General features: G+C 36.7%; 1 protein-coding gene and 1 pseudogene across 1 annotated transcript in view; one reads left to right on the top strand and one right to left on the bottom strand.

Moving 5' to 3' along the window:
• Nucleotides 1-9,625: 9,625 nt before the first annotated feature.
• LOC118642132 lies at nucleotides 9,626-10,107 on the bottom strand (annotated as a pseudogene).
• A 936-nt stretch (nucleotides 10,108-11,043) lies between these two features.
• ATF7IP2 (activating transcription factor 7 interacting protein 2) overlaps nucleotides 11,044-14,636 on the top strand; it is a 40,114-nt gene continuing 36,521 nt past the window's right edge. The window contains exons 1-2 of the mRNA XM_036280708.1: nucleotides 11,044-11,863; nucleotides 13,014-13,138. Of these exons, the coding sequence (XP_036136601.1) occupies nucleotides 11,044-11,863; nucleotides 13,014-13,138 (945 nt within the window). The remainder of the gene's footprint in view (nucleotides 11,864-13,013; nucleotides 13,139-14,636) is intronic.

The following is a 14,636-nucleotide window of genomic DNA, read 5'->3' as shown; positions in this document are numbered from 1 at the left end:
GCCCCCTCCAATCCCCTCCCTGAAGAATGTGGCAGCCCCAGACCTGCCTGTAGAGGTTGCCAGGTGCCCCCTTTCTGCCAGACCTGAGGGGAGGTGGAGATCCCAGCAGGGGGAAGGCAATCTCTTCACCCAGGTGCCAAACAGCCCCCTCATCCCCTGGACCTTCCTCCTCCCTCACTGCTTTTGATCTTTTGATTCAACTGTGAGTTGGAACAGACCAGAATCTCCCAGGCACCCAGTTGAGGGGTGCTGTATTCTTTTTTAACATCCCTTACCTGTTTTTCTGCTTTCCCACGCTGCTCACTTCTAACTGCAATAGTGATTCTCTGCTTATCTGTTTGATTCTGTGTATAAATGGGATGTTGTGGAGATTACCCCTCCCCAAGCCACCTGGTTTCCCTCTTTTTCCACCTGGTCATGGCCACTCATGGAAGCAGGACCAGTAAGGGACCTTCAGTTAAAGACACACACACACACACACACACACAGAGATCGATTTTGAGAGTATTATGGCAAGTGAAATAAGATGAGAAAGAACCCAAACCACCCAGCTAGTGTGGCTCAGTGGATTGAGCATCGTCCCATGGCCTGAGAGGTCCCTCTTCGATTCCTCACAAGGGCACATGCTGGGGTTGTGAGTTCTATCCCCAATAGGGGCCATGCAGGGGGCAGCCGATCAGTTTCTCTCTCTTACATCAATGTTTCTGACTCTCCCTCTCTAAAAAAATCAGTAAAATCATACTTAAAAAAGAAAAAGATCAAAAACCATGTGATTTCACTCATATATGTGAAAAAAATAAAAAAACAGAAAAGAACAAACCAAACAAAAACTCATAGATACAGACAGCAGAGTGTTAGTTACCAGAGGGGAAACGGGCCAATACATGATGACAAAAGGAGACTAGTCTTCTGGTAGTGAGCACACAGTAGACTATACAGATGTTGTGTTATAAGGTTATATGCCTGAAATGTATATAGTGTTATTAACCTGTGTTACCCCAATAAATTTAATTTAAAAATACAGACATGTACGTTGCAACAAAAACATTCACAGCAGTGATGTTAGTAAGAAAAACAAAAGAGAAACAACTGGAAATGACCCAAATATCTTCATAGATAAACAGATTTTTTATATTGACCCGATGGATTATTATGCCATGAAAATGAATTATTGCTGTACACAACAAAATGGATAAATTCTGTGAATATGAGTGAAAAAACAAGGATTAGAAAACTATATATTTTGCTCAAAAACAAGTGAAGTTAAGCTGTGTGTAGTTTGCATGTGACATGTGTAATTAAACTATAATTTACAAACAGCAATAGAGGTATAAACTCAATTTTTAAATATAGATTATCTCAGAATGAGGAGGAGAGGGGATGGGGGCATGGAATGGAGAAGCATACATAAATGGAAATTATTGGTAGTATTTGTTTGAATGGTAGGTGGTTCAAAGATATTCAGTATTTTCACTAAGATATTATTATACTTTATGATTACTGGATTTTGCATGTTTTTTTGCAAGCATCATATGTGAAGGCATATTTAGTCTGATGTTTTAGGGCTTTTTACTAGTTTGGATTTTATTCCAAAGGCCCTGAGAAGGATTATAGCAATGTGTTCACATGATTAGATATTTCTGGAAGATTTATAAAAGTAAGATATTTTAACTGTAGTCATTTAAGACTGTTGTTTCTCTTCATCTTGATTTCTCCTTCCTCACTAGCAGCACAGTGGCTTCAGGTATTTTGTGATTGGAGATATACTTCGTACAGGTTTAATAGGATAAATTGGTGGTTCACGGTCACAGGTGATTATTGCCTATCAGCCTAATTTTGATAAAAATGTAGTCTCCAGTGTCTGGCACCTGAAATATGTGACTATTGAAGAAGTCAAGGATTGAGGTTTCTGAAGCCAGAAAATAGGGAGGGAAATCAGTTATCTGGTAATTAAAATGGTAAGTAGAGGATTTAGTTCTCATAGATTTCTAGTGAAAAGAGAACTTCTTTCTTGTTAGAAATATATTCGGTAACAGCATATTCTGTTAAAAATTCACCATGTAGTTTTTCTTTTTGTCAGGAATTCTGCCTTCAAATTAAAATAATTTTTATGTTTGTAGGGCACAAAGCTGTAGCAGTACCAACAATAAGTAAGTCTTTAAGTGAAACTACTTTATACATCCAGATTATCAATTTAAAAAAATTGTCCATGCTATAGGGAAGACTTGATTTATTCATTGTCTCTTTAGCAAATATTATAAAAATTATATTCATGAAGAAGCCATCAAATATGCAGTGTATAGGAAAAATAGGTTTGTATATTGTATCAGGCCCTTAATTAATGAAAGTATGCTATTTTTCTGGATTTTGTGGTTTTTATGCATACATGGCAGGTTTTTCCAATTTGAATTTGTTGTGATTTCTTATTCTAAATAAATATTTACCTCAATCTTCAGGTCTCCTGAAACTATTCCTGATCAAATGATATATTAAATTTAAAAAAATATAGTAAACAAAAGTTTTAAGTAATAAAATAATGAGAAATGAAAAAAACTTTGATATTATAATTTGTGTTTTAAAAGATCCTGTATTCCATCTTTGATTTTGAGTTTAATAAGCGCTCTTTACTTTGTTAGGTAATTGGTCTATCATGTGTCATTTTAATTATTTTTGTCTTGTTTATGTTATTCCTTTGAATGCCTTGAAATTTGGCAGCATTCCTTTGTTTTCTTAAAATTTCAATTACAGTTGACATAAAATATTATATTTGTTTCAGGTATACAACATAGTTATTAGATAGTTATATGACTTATGAAGTGATCACCCTGGTAAGTCTAGTACCTATTTGTCTTCATACAGTGTTTTTTGTTTGTTTGTTTTTTATAATTTTTTTTTACTGATTTTAGAGAGAGAGAAAAGAGAAATAAAAACATAAATGAGAGAGAGAGAGAAAACATCGATGAGAGAGAATATCGATTGGCCGCCTCCTGCATGCTCCCCACTGGGGATTTGGCCCACAACCTGAGCATGTGCCCTGACAGGAATTGAACCAGTGACCTCTTGGTGCATGGATTGATGCTCAACCACTGAGCCATACCAGCCGGGCATACAGTGTTAATAATACAGTATTATTGACTATATTCTCTGTGCTATACTATACTTCCTCGTGACTGTTTTTATAACTGGCCATTTGTATTTTTTTTTTCTTTATGGATTTTTTTCGAGAGAGATAGAAACATAGATGAGAGAGAACATTGATTGGCTGCCTCCTGCATGCCCCTCACTGGGGATTTGGCCCACAATCTGGGCACGTGCCCTGACTGGGAATCAAAACAGGTGACCTCCTGGTGTATGGGCTGACGCTCAACCGCTGAGCCACACAGGCCACGCTCATTTGTACCTTTTAATTAATTTCACCTTTTTCACCTGTCCTCCCAACTCCCCTCCCATCTGGTAACCATCAATTTGTTCTTTATATCAATGATTTTGTTTGTTTTGTTGTTCATATATTTTGTTCATTCCACATATAAGTGAAATCATACAGTATTTGTTGTTGCCTGGCTTGACTTATTTGACATAGCATAATATCTTCTAGGCCCATCCATGTTGTCAAAAATGGCAAGACTTTCTTCTTTTTTGTGGCTGAGTGATAGTCCATTGTATATATGTACTACATCTTTTTTATCCATTTGTCTATTGATGGACATAAGGGTGCATATATCTTTTACAATTAATCTTTTCAAATTAAGGAATTTAGCTTTTTTTTTTTTTTTTTTTATGTCTGTTGATCAGTGTGTCCTCTTTGGAGAAGTTTCCCTTTAGGTGCTCTGCCAATTTTTAATCAGAGTGTTTGCCTTTTTTTTTTAGTGTTATTTATATATTTTGGATATTAGCCCCTTATTGAATATATCATGGGCAAATACCTTCTCCTATTTAATAGGTCTTTTAGTTTTGTTGATAGTTTTAGCTGGATATCAGGCGGTTTTGAATGATGGTTGTTCTGTACTTTAGTTGTAACTTTGATGTGGTTGTGGGAGTACGTGATACCGTGTTTACCTACACTGCCATCTTGACCAGAAGTCCAGTTTCCTAATATTCTAACTAGAATTTTTGCATCTATCTTCATTAGGGACATTAATGTATGTATGTATGTATTTATTTTTGTAATATCTTTGTCTGGTTTTGGAGTCAGGGTACTGCTTGCTTTATAAAATGAGCTTGGGAGCCTTTCCTTCTCTTCAATTTTTTGAAATAGTTTGAGAAGGGTGTTGATTTTTCTTTGACTCTTTGATAAAATTCATCTGTTAAGCCATCAGGTTCAGGACTTTTGTTGGGAATATTTTTATTATTGATTCAGTTTCTTTAGTGGTTATCGGGTCTGTTCAGATTTTCTCTTCTTGATTCAGTCTTGGGAGATTGTATTTTTCAAGGAATTTATCCATTTCTTCCATGTTGCCCAGTTTATTGTCATATAGTTGTTAACAATGTTTTCTTATAATACTTTGTATTTCTGTAATGGCAGTTGTCATCTCTCCTTTTGGTTTCTGATTTTATTTGGGTCCTCTCTTTTTCCTGATGAGTCTAGTTAAAGGTTTATCAGTTTTGGTTATCTTTTCAAAGAACCAGCTTTTGGTTTCATTGGTCTTTTGTAATTTTTTAGACTGTATTTTATTTATTTTCATTCTGATCTTTATTAGTTACTTCCTTTTACTCACTTTGGGCTTTGTTTTTCTGATTCCTTTAGGTTTAAGGTTAGATGGTTTATTCTACATTTTTCTGGTTTCTTGAGGTAGGCTTGTATTGCTATGAATTTCCCTTTTGGAACCACTTTGGCCAGATTTGAGGTCATTGTGTTTTCATAATAATTAGTCTTAAAGTATCTTTTGATTTCTTCCTTATTAACCCATTTATTGTTTAGTATCATGTTATTTAGCTTCCATGTGTTTGTGTGTTTTTCAGTTTTCTTCATGTAATTGATTTCTAGTTTTATATCACTGTGGTCAGAAGATGCTTAATATGATTTTAACCTTCTTGAATGTATTGAGAATTGTTTTGTGGCCTTGTGGCAGAATAGTAAGAAGCTAGGAAAGTTCTTGATCATGTGGAATTGGGAAACTGAAACAAGAAAATTAAACAAGGTCAAACAGTTTGGGCAACTTGTAGCCAGCTTGTGAATTGGAAGAACTTATCTTCCCTAACCAAGGTGATACTTGAGAACAAATAGCTTATATGCTCCTCCCTAACCAGAAAATGCATAGCTTATATCACCCTGGCCTGGGAAAATAGAGAACAAAGACCCAATTAATGCCATTTGTGCCAGTTAAACCCAAGGACAAATGAAGTTAAGGAACAAATAACAAAAAACCCTATTAAAGCCAGACAGACCTAAGAAAAGAGTAAAACAGATCAAAGAACAATCCAAAACACCCCTATATGCTCATTTTGATGCATTGGCATATTAAAAATCCACCTGGAAAGCTGATGAATATACTACTGAAACCCTCCCCTAAGATTCTCACCTGCAGGGCAAAAAACAAAAAAGGATAAAAAGCTCTCAGGGCAAAGACTCAATGTGGGCTCACTCTGGAGCACACCAAGCCCTTTCCCGGGCATGAACTTTGCATTTCTAAGGGTCCTCAGGAGACTTGCAACTAAGGGAGCAGTGGCAGCATCAGCTCTACCTGGGCTTACCCCCTGATCCTGTCTTCAGGGTCCCCTTTTCTCTGACTTCCCAGTGAGCTAAAGCAGCCCCGCATTGGCTCTCTTCTATCACTGTGACTTTCACTTTCCAGTGAGCTGACAGCAGCCTTGCCTTGACTCATTTCTTTCCTATAACATTTCTGGAGAACCAGAGCAGATCACTCTCTGTGCTCTCCCCTGTTGTTTCTTCTACCCTAATTTATTCCTTTATTTCATTGTCCCCAGCTTTAATAAACATACTCTCAAAGCCCTCTGGACTTGTGTAATCTTTCCTATGCAAAGTCAAGAACCCACACACTACAGGCCGGCCTTAGGCAGACCTGCTCTCCCAGTCAGCCCCTGTCTGGTAACATATGGTGTATCCTGGAAAATGTTTTGTGTACACTTGAGCAGAATGTATAGTCTACTGCTTTGGGGGAAATGGTCCTAATAATATAAATTAAGTCCATCTGGTCTATTGTCATTTAAGGCCACTGTTTCCCTATTGATTTTCTGTGTGGATGATCCATCCATTGATGTCATTGGGGTATTAAAGTCTCCCACTATGACTATTACTGTCAGTCTCTCCCTTTGTTAATGTTTGCTTTATATATTTAGATGCTCCTACATTGGATTTATAGATATTTACAAGAGTTATGTCCTCTTGTTGGATTGATTGCTTACTCATTATGAAATGCCCTTCTCTGTCTCTTTATTACAGTCCTTGTTTTAACGTCTATTTTATGTAAGTAACCCTGCCCCAGCTTTTTGTTGCTGATGTTGTGTTTGCACAAAATATTTTTTTTCATCCCTTTACCTTCAGCCTGTGTGTCTTTTGATCTGAAGTGGTTCTCTTGTAGGTAGCTTATGTACAAGACTTTTTTTTTTAACCCATTTAGCCACCCTCTGTTTTGTTTTTTTTTATTATTGCAGCATTTAGTCCGTTTACATTTTAAAGTAATTGTTTATTGGTCTGTAGTTGTTGCCATTTTCTTAACTCCTTTCTGATTGTTTTTGTAGTTTTCACTTTATTATCCTCTTGCTCACTTCTCTTGTATGTTGATGACTTTAATAGTGTTGCATTTGGGCATTTGGATTCCTCTCTCTTTGATTTTTGTGTATCTCTTATAGATGTTTGGTTTGTGGTTACCATGTAGTTTATATATACCAAGCTGTTTACAATAGTCTCTTGTAACCTGCTTGAACACATTCTAAAATCACTACAATTGTTACGCTTTCCATTTGTATGTTTTGTCATCATTTTACTTCTTTTGTGCATGTGTTTGTGGGTATTCCTTAATTTATTGCATTTATACCTGAGCTTTCTACTTTTGTCTTTTAAGGTTTGTTTTAGCTTTACAGTTGGTTGATCTACTGTATTTACTAAACGTTTTGCTTTGTGAAAATTTTTTTCTTTGCTATATTGTCTTATTATTACTTTTTATCTTGTTTACTTAGGGAAATCCCTTCAACATTTCTTGTAATACTGATTTCATGATGATGAACTGCTTTGGCTTTTTTTTGTCTGGGTAACTCTTTATATCTTCTTCAATTCTAAATGATAGCTTTGCAGGGTAGAGTTATGTTGGTTATAGTTCTTTGCTTTTCATCACTGTTAATATGTTGTGCCATTCTCTCTGGCCTACATTGTTTCTTTTGAAAAATTAGTTGACTATCTTATGGGAGCTCCCTTGTTCATAACTAACTTTGTTTCTCTTGCTACTCCTAGGATTCTCTCTTTGTCTTTAACCTTTGACATTTTAATTATGATATATGTTGGTGTGGCACTCTTTGAGTTCAACTTGTTTGGGACTCTGCAGTTCCTGAACTTGTATGTCTATTTCATTCACTAGGTTAGAGAAGTTTTCAGTCATTATTTCTTCAAATAGGTTTTCAATCCCTTGCTTGCTCTTTCTTTTTCTTCAGGTGCTCCTATGATATGAATGTGGGTATGCTTGATGTTTTCCCAGAGAGCCCTTAAGCTATCCTCATTTTTTTTTTCATTAATTTTCTTTTAGCTGTTCTGATTAGGTGTTTTCCATTACCATTTCTCCAGATTGCTGATTTGATCCTCTGCTTCATCTAATCTGCTATTGATTCTAATATATTCTTCATTTCTGACTCTTTTTTTTTTTTAATGGTTGCTATCTCTTTGTTGAAGATTTCACTGAATTTATCTATTCTTCCAGTAAGTTCATTGAGCATTCTTGTAATTGGTGTTTTGAACTGTCTTGCAGATTGCCTGTCTCTGTTTAATTTAGTTCCTTTTCTAGAATTTTACCCTTTTCTTTCATTTGGGACATGTTTGTTTGTCCCCCCATTTTGGCTGACTCACTGTGATTATTTATGTATATTAGGTAGATCTGCAACAATCTCCTGATCTTGACAGAATGGCCTTATGTAGTAGGTGACTTGTGAGGCCCATTGACGCAGACTCCCTATTCACCTTAGCTATGTTCTCAAGAAGTATCCTTGTGTGGGTTGTGTGTGCCCTCCTATTGTAGTTGAGTCTTGATTGTTTTTGGTACATCAGTGGGTTTGATTGACCATTGGGCTTTCTGGCTTTGAGGACTGGTAGTGACTATAGCATACACGTTGTTGTTTAGGGGCTAGCCCCCCCTCTGCCCCGCCCCCCCATTCCCTGTCCCTCCCACACTCCAAGAGAAGAGTCTCATTAACAGGGCCCTGGTGCAAGCCAAGTTTACCTTTTGGATATGTGTTTGTGGAGCTGGTTGAATGGTGCTCAGGTGTGGTATCAAAGCTGGCAACCAATTGTGTTGTTTCAGGAGCCTCTTGGGAAGGGCATTGATACAGACCAAATTCAGCAGTTAATTGTGCCCAGCTTGGGCACCCAAGGTACGTAGATGCTATAAAGTGATCTGCTGCTGGTTGCTGCTTGTGCTGGGTTTGGAGGCTCTTGAGAGAGGCTATGCTGTGATCTGAAGTTGGCTGCTACTAGTGCCAGGCTTGGGATGCTTTGGTCTGGTCACCATAATGTGAGCTGAAGCCACCTGCTGCTTCTGTTGGGTTTCTGGCTGCTTAGTTGAATATTAAGCCAACACTGGTCACAGCTTTATAACAGGCTTAGAGCCACCTGATGGAAGTCACAGTGCAAGTTGAGAGCAGTCATCATTTGTACCAGCCTTGGGGCTACTTAGCAACAGGTACAGGGTAGGATGAATCCAGCTGCTGTTCGTTTGCAGTTTATAGGCCTTTCAGGAAACTCCACAGCACAGTGCCACTTGTGAAAAAGCCCCTTGTAGCAGCTCAGGCTGGGTGGGACAGCATTTCAAGAAATCACCAGGGCTGGGTAAACATTGTTAGCCAAATTAATGGAGAGCTCAGATTTGGCACCTGCCTGTGCCTGCAAACTGTATGAGATTAAGACTGAACAAAGGATCAGTGGCCTGCCAGCATTTCCATCCCCAGAGAGAGCTGCTCTGACCCCTGACCTTCAAGCACATGCCCTGAAGCCAGTCAATTCAGCTCCTCTCTTTATGTCCCTGTCCCTGCGCTGAAGCACAGAAGGAGTGAGTGAGTTGGGGGGCGGGGGGGGGGAGTGCTCAAAAGGGACTCCTAGGACTGGTTATGGGTACTCCTCTTTCTGTCACTTTTGCCCTGGTCTGGTGAGCCAGGTGTGGGGCTGGTACCCCTCACTCCTGCGGGGGTAGGTGGGGGGTGACATCCACAGCTGAGATATTCTTCTGATTCTTAATATCTACACAGTGAATGTGGGACCTGCCCATACCACATCCCTGCTCCTTCTACCAGTCTCATTCTTTATATATTTGGTTCTAGGACTTCTGTTCAGCTAATCTTCAGGTAGTTCTCAGTGCTGGTTGTTGAGTAAGTTAGTTGTAATTTTGATGTGATAATGGGAGGAGGCAAACATAGCATTTAGCTATTTCTCCATCTTAACTGAAAATATTGCAGTTTTTTTTTGTAATTAAACAATGATTTTATTGCTTGAGTGCAAAGACAAATTTATGCAACTATGGCAGTCTATGGATGTCGCATATGTCCAGTTGCAGAGGATTCATTTGGTCTCATAATATTAAGCCAACCAGTGAATATGGATGGCTCTGGATCAAAATCAGACAGAATTTAACATCCTTTTTCTTTATGTTCCTCTCAAGATACTTTTGAATAACAATAGACTTCTTAATTAAATGGTAGAGATGCTCAGGAAGATCAGGAGCAAATCTTTTTGACTTAAGAATTCTCAAGGTTGTGTTGACTGTCACTTGTACGATGCTATTTGAATCTCTCAGGATAACACTGATTTGTGAGAGTCAGCCCCTTCTTGGCCAGTGTGTAAATCTGCTGTTTCACATCATCACAAGTCAGATTCAACCAGGTAGGGATGCTATAGTGTCAGGGCAGAGCTTACTAGGGCAGGCCCTTTCTGAGAGCATGTATGTGACCCATGATGGCAGCAGACAAGCAGCAAAAAAGAGCAATATTCTTTTCTCTGAAACCATTTACCTGTCCATGGTTTAGATCAAAGTTGATGTGGACACTGAGAGATAAATACTAAAATATTTCTTTGCTGTGTAGTATGAGAATCAAGAATTAAGTATTGTAAAACCTAAAGTGCTTTTCTTATTTTAACTGACATCATGTTGTGTAGCTTAGTGCTCATTTTATACTCATGACTATTGGTAATTACTCCTGCAGTACCATTTATTTTGAAAATGTGAATCTTAGGAAAGCTTTTAAAAAGTGCCACTATGTGCCCTGGCTGGTTTTGCTCAGTGGTTAGACCGTTGGCCTGCAGACCAATGAGTCACAGGTTCGATTTCTGGTCAAGGGCAAGTACCTTGATTACAGTTTGTCCCCAGCCCTGGTTGGGGTCGCAGGAAGCAGCCAGTTGATGTGTCCTTCTCATGTCGATGTTTCTCTCTCTCTCCCTCTCTCCCACTCTATCTGAAGATGAAGGGGAAAATTATCCTCAGATGAGGATTAAAAAAAGAAAAGTGCCACTGTGTGTAGAAAATGGAATGTTCTCTACAAAATATTGTTTTTTGCTTTTATGAACAAATGCATCTTAATCTTAGATTATCTGAAGTATGGCTTGCTTAGATTATTTAAACCAGAAGTTAATGGTTATAGCAGTGAAATATTATAAAAGTGGCCAGATAAATTATCAGGCTTAGTAACAAGTTACTGGCAATATAAATTTTTAATTTATATAGTTTAGATTTATAGAAAGAAATTGAAATTGTGTATTTTAGTAACACGTGTTTTCAATAAAAATAATTTTCTAATGAAGAGATAGTCTCAACATTGTTTTAAATAAATGTTAGCTTTGTGTGCTGGAGAAATGCATTTAAATACGGTATCTTAAATTCTAGGGTACGAAAGATGGCAAGTCCAGATAGAAGTAAACGGAAGATATTAAAAGCCAGAAAAACAATGCCTTCCAGTTGCCGGAAACAAATAGAGATCCTTAATAAGTCAAAGAATGTTGAAGCACTGAAAACAGCAGTTGGGAATAATGTGTCAAGTGAAAATCAGAATTCAAGTGTTGGTGTCATAAATAACAAATGTAGACATTCCGAATATGATGCTTCCTCATTGGACTCAGCATGCTCACAAAAAAGTAAAGTTTTTTCTCAGAACTTAATAAAACCACTAGAATTTGATTTGGAAACAAGATTGCAGTACGTTGAAGAACAAGTTGTATGCCCTTATCAAAAGCCAAGTAAATCAAAAGAATCTCCCAGGAAACTGTCTATACAAGAGGCAAAAGAATCACACAACACTTCTGAGAACTGTAACAAGACAAATGTAACAGGATCCTTTTTAGAACAATACAAAGAGGATTGTAATCTGAAATCCCTTAGTAATCCCTGTAGTATATTGAGTGGTATAGTTCTAATGCCAAATTCTGCAGTAATCAGTACCTTGAATGATAACAGAATTGACAAGATGGTTTCCCATTTAGAAATAAACTCCAATTCTGCATCACAAGATAAAAGGCAAAATGACATTTTGATTTTAAGTTCAGACACCTATTTTGTGCCTGTTGATAAAATACCTACGGCAGTGAATTCAGTCATTTCTAGTACTGCTGACAGTTTGAAAGGTGAAGAATCCTGTAGAACTTGTTATTCCAGCATTTTAAATGGTGAAAATACAAACTCAACATGGTTGTCATCACTTGACACCGATAATAATAACAGTAAGTGTATGCTTGTACACCTTTTGGGGAAATCAAAATAATCACTTTCTTTTGGGGAATTGTATAGTCTCAGATATAGAAACAGTCGAGTATATACAGGGTGGGGCAAAAATAGGTTTATAGTTGCTCATATGGAAGAAAATACAAGAATTAATAATTATACAGGAATAAACTATTTCATGTACTCACAAATGTAAACCTACTTTTGCCATACCCTGTATAGATAAGTAAACAATGACAATAATTTGAGTATCATTTTTCTGAACCATTCTTGGTGGAAAGGGGAAATGGTGTCCTCTATATCCAAAGGGAAGTAAATTCTGTCAAGAAATCAGTCACTTTTCCTTAGAGTACAGAAAAGTCAAAGGGTGGTTTATGGCATTTGTTTGGTTTATTTCATCTACATATTTTCTTATTTTGATGTTTTATTTATTAGATTAATAGGAAGCTAGTTGAAAGAGAGGGTGGATTTTTAAATTGTTGATGAACCTATTTTTGTTTTCATAGAATTGACCTGTAAATCATATGCCAAATAAGAGTTGATCAATAATAAGAATATATACACATATATAAGCACATACATGTATGTGTGTAGAGTGAGAGAGAAATGCATAAAATCGTTAACATAGCTAATGTATATTTCATTAGAAGTAGGATGTTTTTGTAGGTTAATGAAATATAAGAAAAAACTGATTTTATAGGATAAATTTTGTGTTCTTGTTTAGGCTACAGAGAGATCATTTAATAAGGTGAATTTTAAATTGGTAAAAATAAGCTCTATTAAAAATATGTAGAACTGCCTAAGTAACAATGTTTATAAAAATATTGTAACTACTTAAGTAACTGTAAATAGAAAGTTAAATGCTATTGTTTATTCAGGTTTTTTTTAGTATTAAATAATATAAAATGTGTATTAAATAGGATTGAAGGCAAAGTATATCTGAGACTAGAACCCTACGTAGGATATTCTTTTCGTTTGTTTGTTTTTAATTAGATTTTTTTTGCAATACTTTATACAATATCATTTTCTAAAAATGCTGCCAGTGGTCACATTTTAGTTTTTTCTTTGCTTAGAGGATCCCTAAATTACAGAATTGCCCTGTTTTCTTCGAAAGAATATTTTTATCTCTGATCTTTCCATCTCCCTAAGGCCATAATGAAAAGAAGAGGATGTTTTCAGAAAACAAAGAAAATGTTAAGCGCATGAAAACTTCAGAGCAAATTAATGAAAATATTTGTGTAGCTCTGGAAAAGCAAACAGCATTTCTGGAACAGGTAAAATATTGGAACTTAAATATTTGTTTCAGAAACTTTTACTTTTGATTAGTAAAAAATGGTAAAAGTTAATCTCCACAATAACCTAGTATAGATGACTTGCACTTGATGTAAAGCAGGTATATGAAAACTGAATTAGCATATGGAGGTATTAGGAGAAGATGATTATTTACATTACCAAACTAAGTCTAGTTTCTTGAAAATGATCCTATGCAGAGTAACCTAGATAGAGTGCTGTGGTAGAAAGAGAATGGGCTTTGCATTTAATATTACATTCAAATCTTTTTGTGAGTCAGATACTGCATGACCTTGAGCTTTGCTGGAAAATCTACTTTGCGGTTCTTTGGTCTGCATTTTTAGCTGTTTGTAGACATTATCACAATTGATGACTATTTCATGGACTCAGACAACCCAGAAGTTCATGGACTCAGACAACCCAGAAGTTAATATTACATTCAAATCTTTTTGTGAGTCAGATACTGCATGACCTTGAGCTTTGCTGGAAAATCTACTTTGCGGTTCTTTGGTCTGCATTTTTAGCTGTTTGTAGACATTATCACAATTGATGACTATTTCATGGACTCAGACAACCCAGAAGTTCATTACATTCAAGTTCACTTGCCCTAATTTTCAAATTTACACAGATATGCTGTATTATCTGACATTTTGCTTGATAGTATCATTAAATGCATGTTTTGCTTTCATTTTCGCCTGATTTCATCTCATTGTATTACAATTTCCATACATGTCTAATCAACTCTTGAGTTTAAGTGTAATGAGCTTCAATTTAGTAGGTCCTGTTTTGATCATCTTGTTTTGTTATTTTATTGTATTGACCACTAGAAGGCCACAACTAAAAGTCATTAAGTAGTAAATTAATGTCTGTCAGCTGTAATGGAACAAAAATGTCCCAATTCAAACTATCCTGCTAACTGTTTTTTTTTGTTTTTTTTTTATCCTCACCGGAGGACATTTTTCCATTTTTTGTTCAGGTAGAGTGGGAGGGAGAGAGAGGAACAGAGAGAGAGAGAGAGAAACATCGATGCGAAAGGAACACATCGAGTGGCTGCCACCCGCACAACCGACCAGGGCCGGGGACAAACTGCAACCGAGGTACATGCCCTTAGCGGGAACCGAACCCGGGTCTCTCAGGACCGCAGGCCGACGCTCTAACCGCTGAGCCAAACCGGCCAGGGCTATCCTGCTAACTGTATCAGAACACTACTGATTTCTAAAGAAGACCATTACAATATAGTTACATATATATGAATGTGTATTCACATAATACCTGGAAACCTTTTTGAAAGACAGAAGCAGAATCAGCTTAACAGAAGAGACAGTCAGCAGTTTTTCCCTTTCTACCTCTTGCTTTCTTCCAGGAAGACCAAAAAAGACACTAATAAAAAATATATAAATGTTCTATTGTTTGCAGGGAAGGGGTAGCAGAATTATGGTAAGCATGGATTTAGTTTAAGAAAAAGGTTGAGTATTATAGTTG

Source organism: Molossus molossus, unplaced genomic scaffold, assembly GCF_014108415.1.
Source record: "Molossus molossus isolate mMolMol1 unplaced genomic scaffold, mMolMol1.p scaffold_m16_p_3, whole genome shotgun sequence".
In the NCBI taxonomy this organism is placed as follows: Eukaryota; Metazoa; Chordata; class Mammalia; order Chiroptera; family Molossidae; genus Molossus; species Molossus molossus.
Note: the sequence above shows the minus strand (reverse complement) of the source record. Positions and strands in the feature narration are given on the sequence as shown.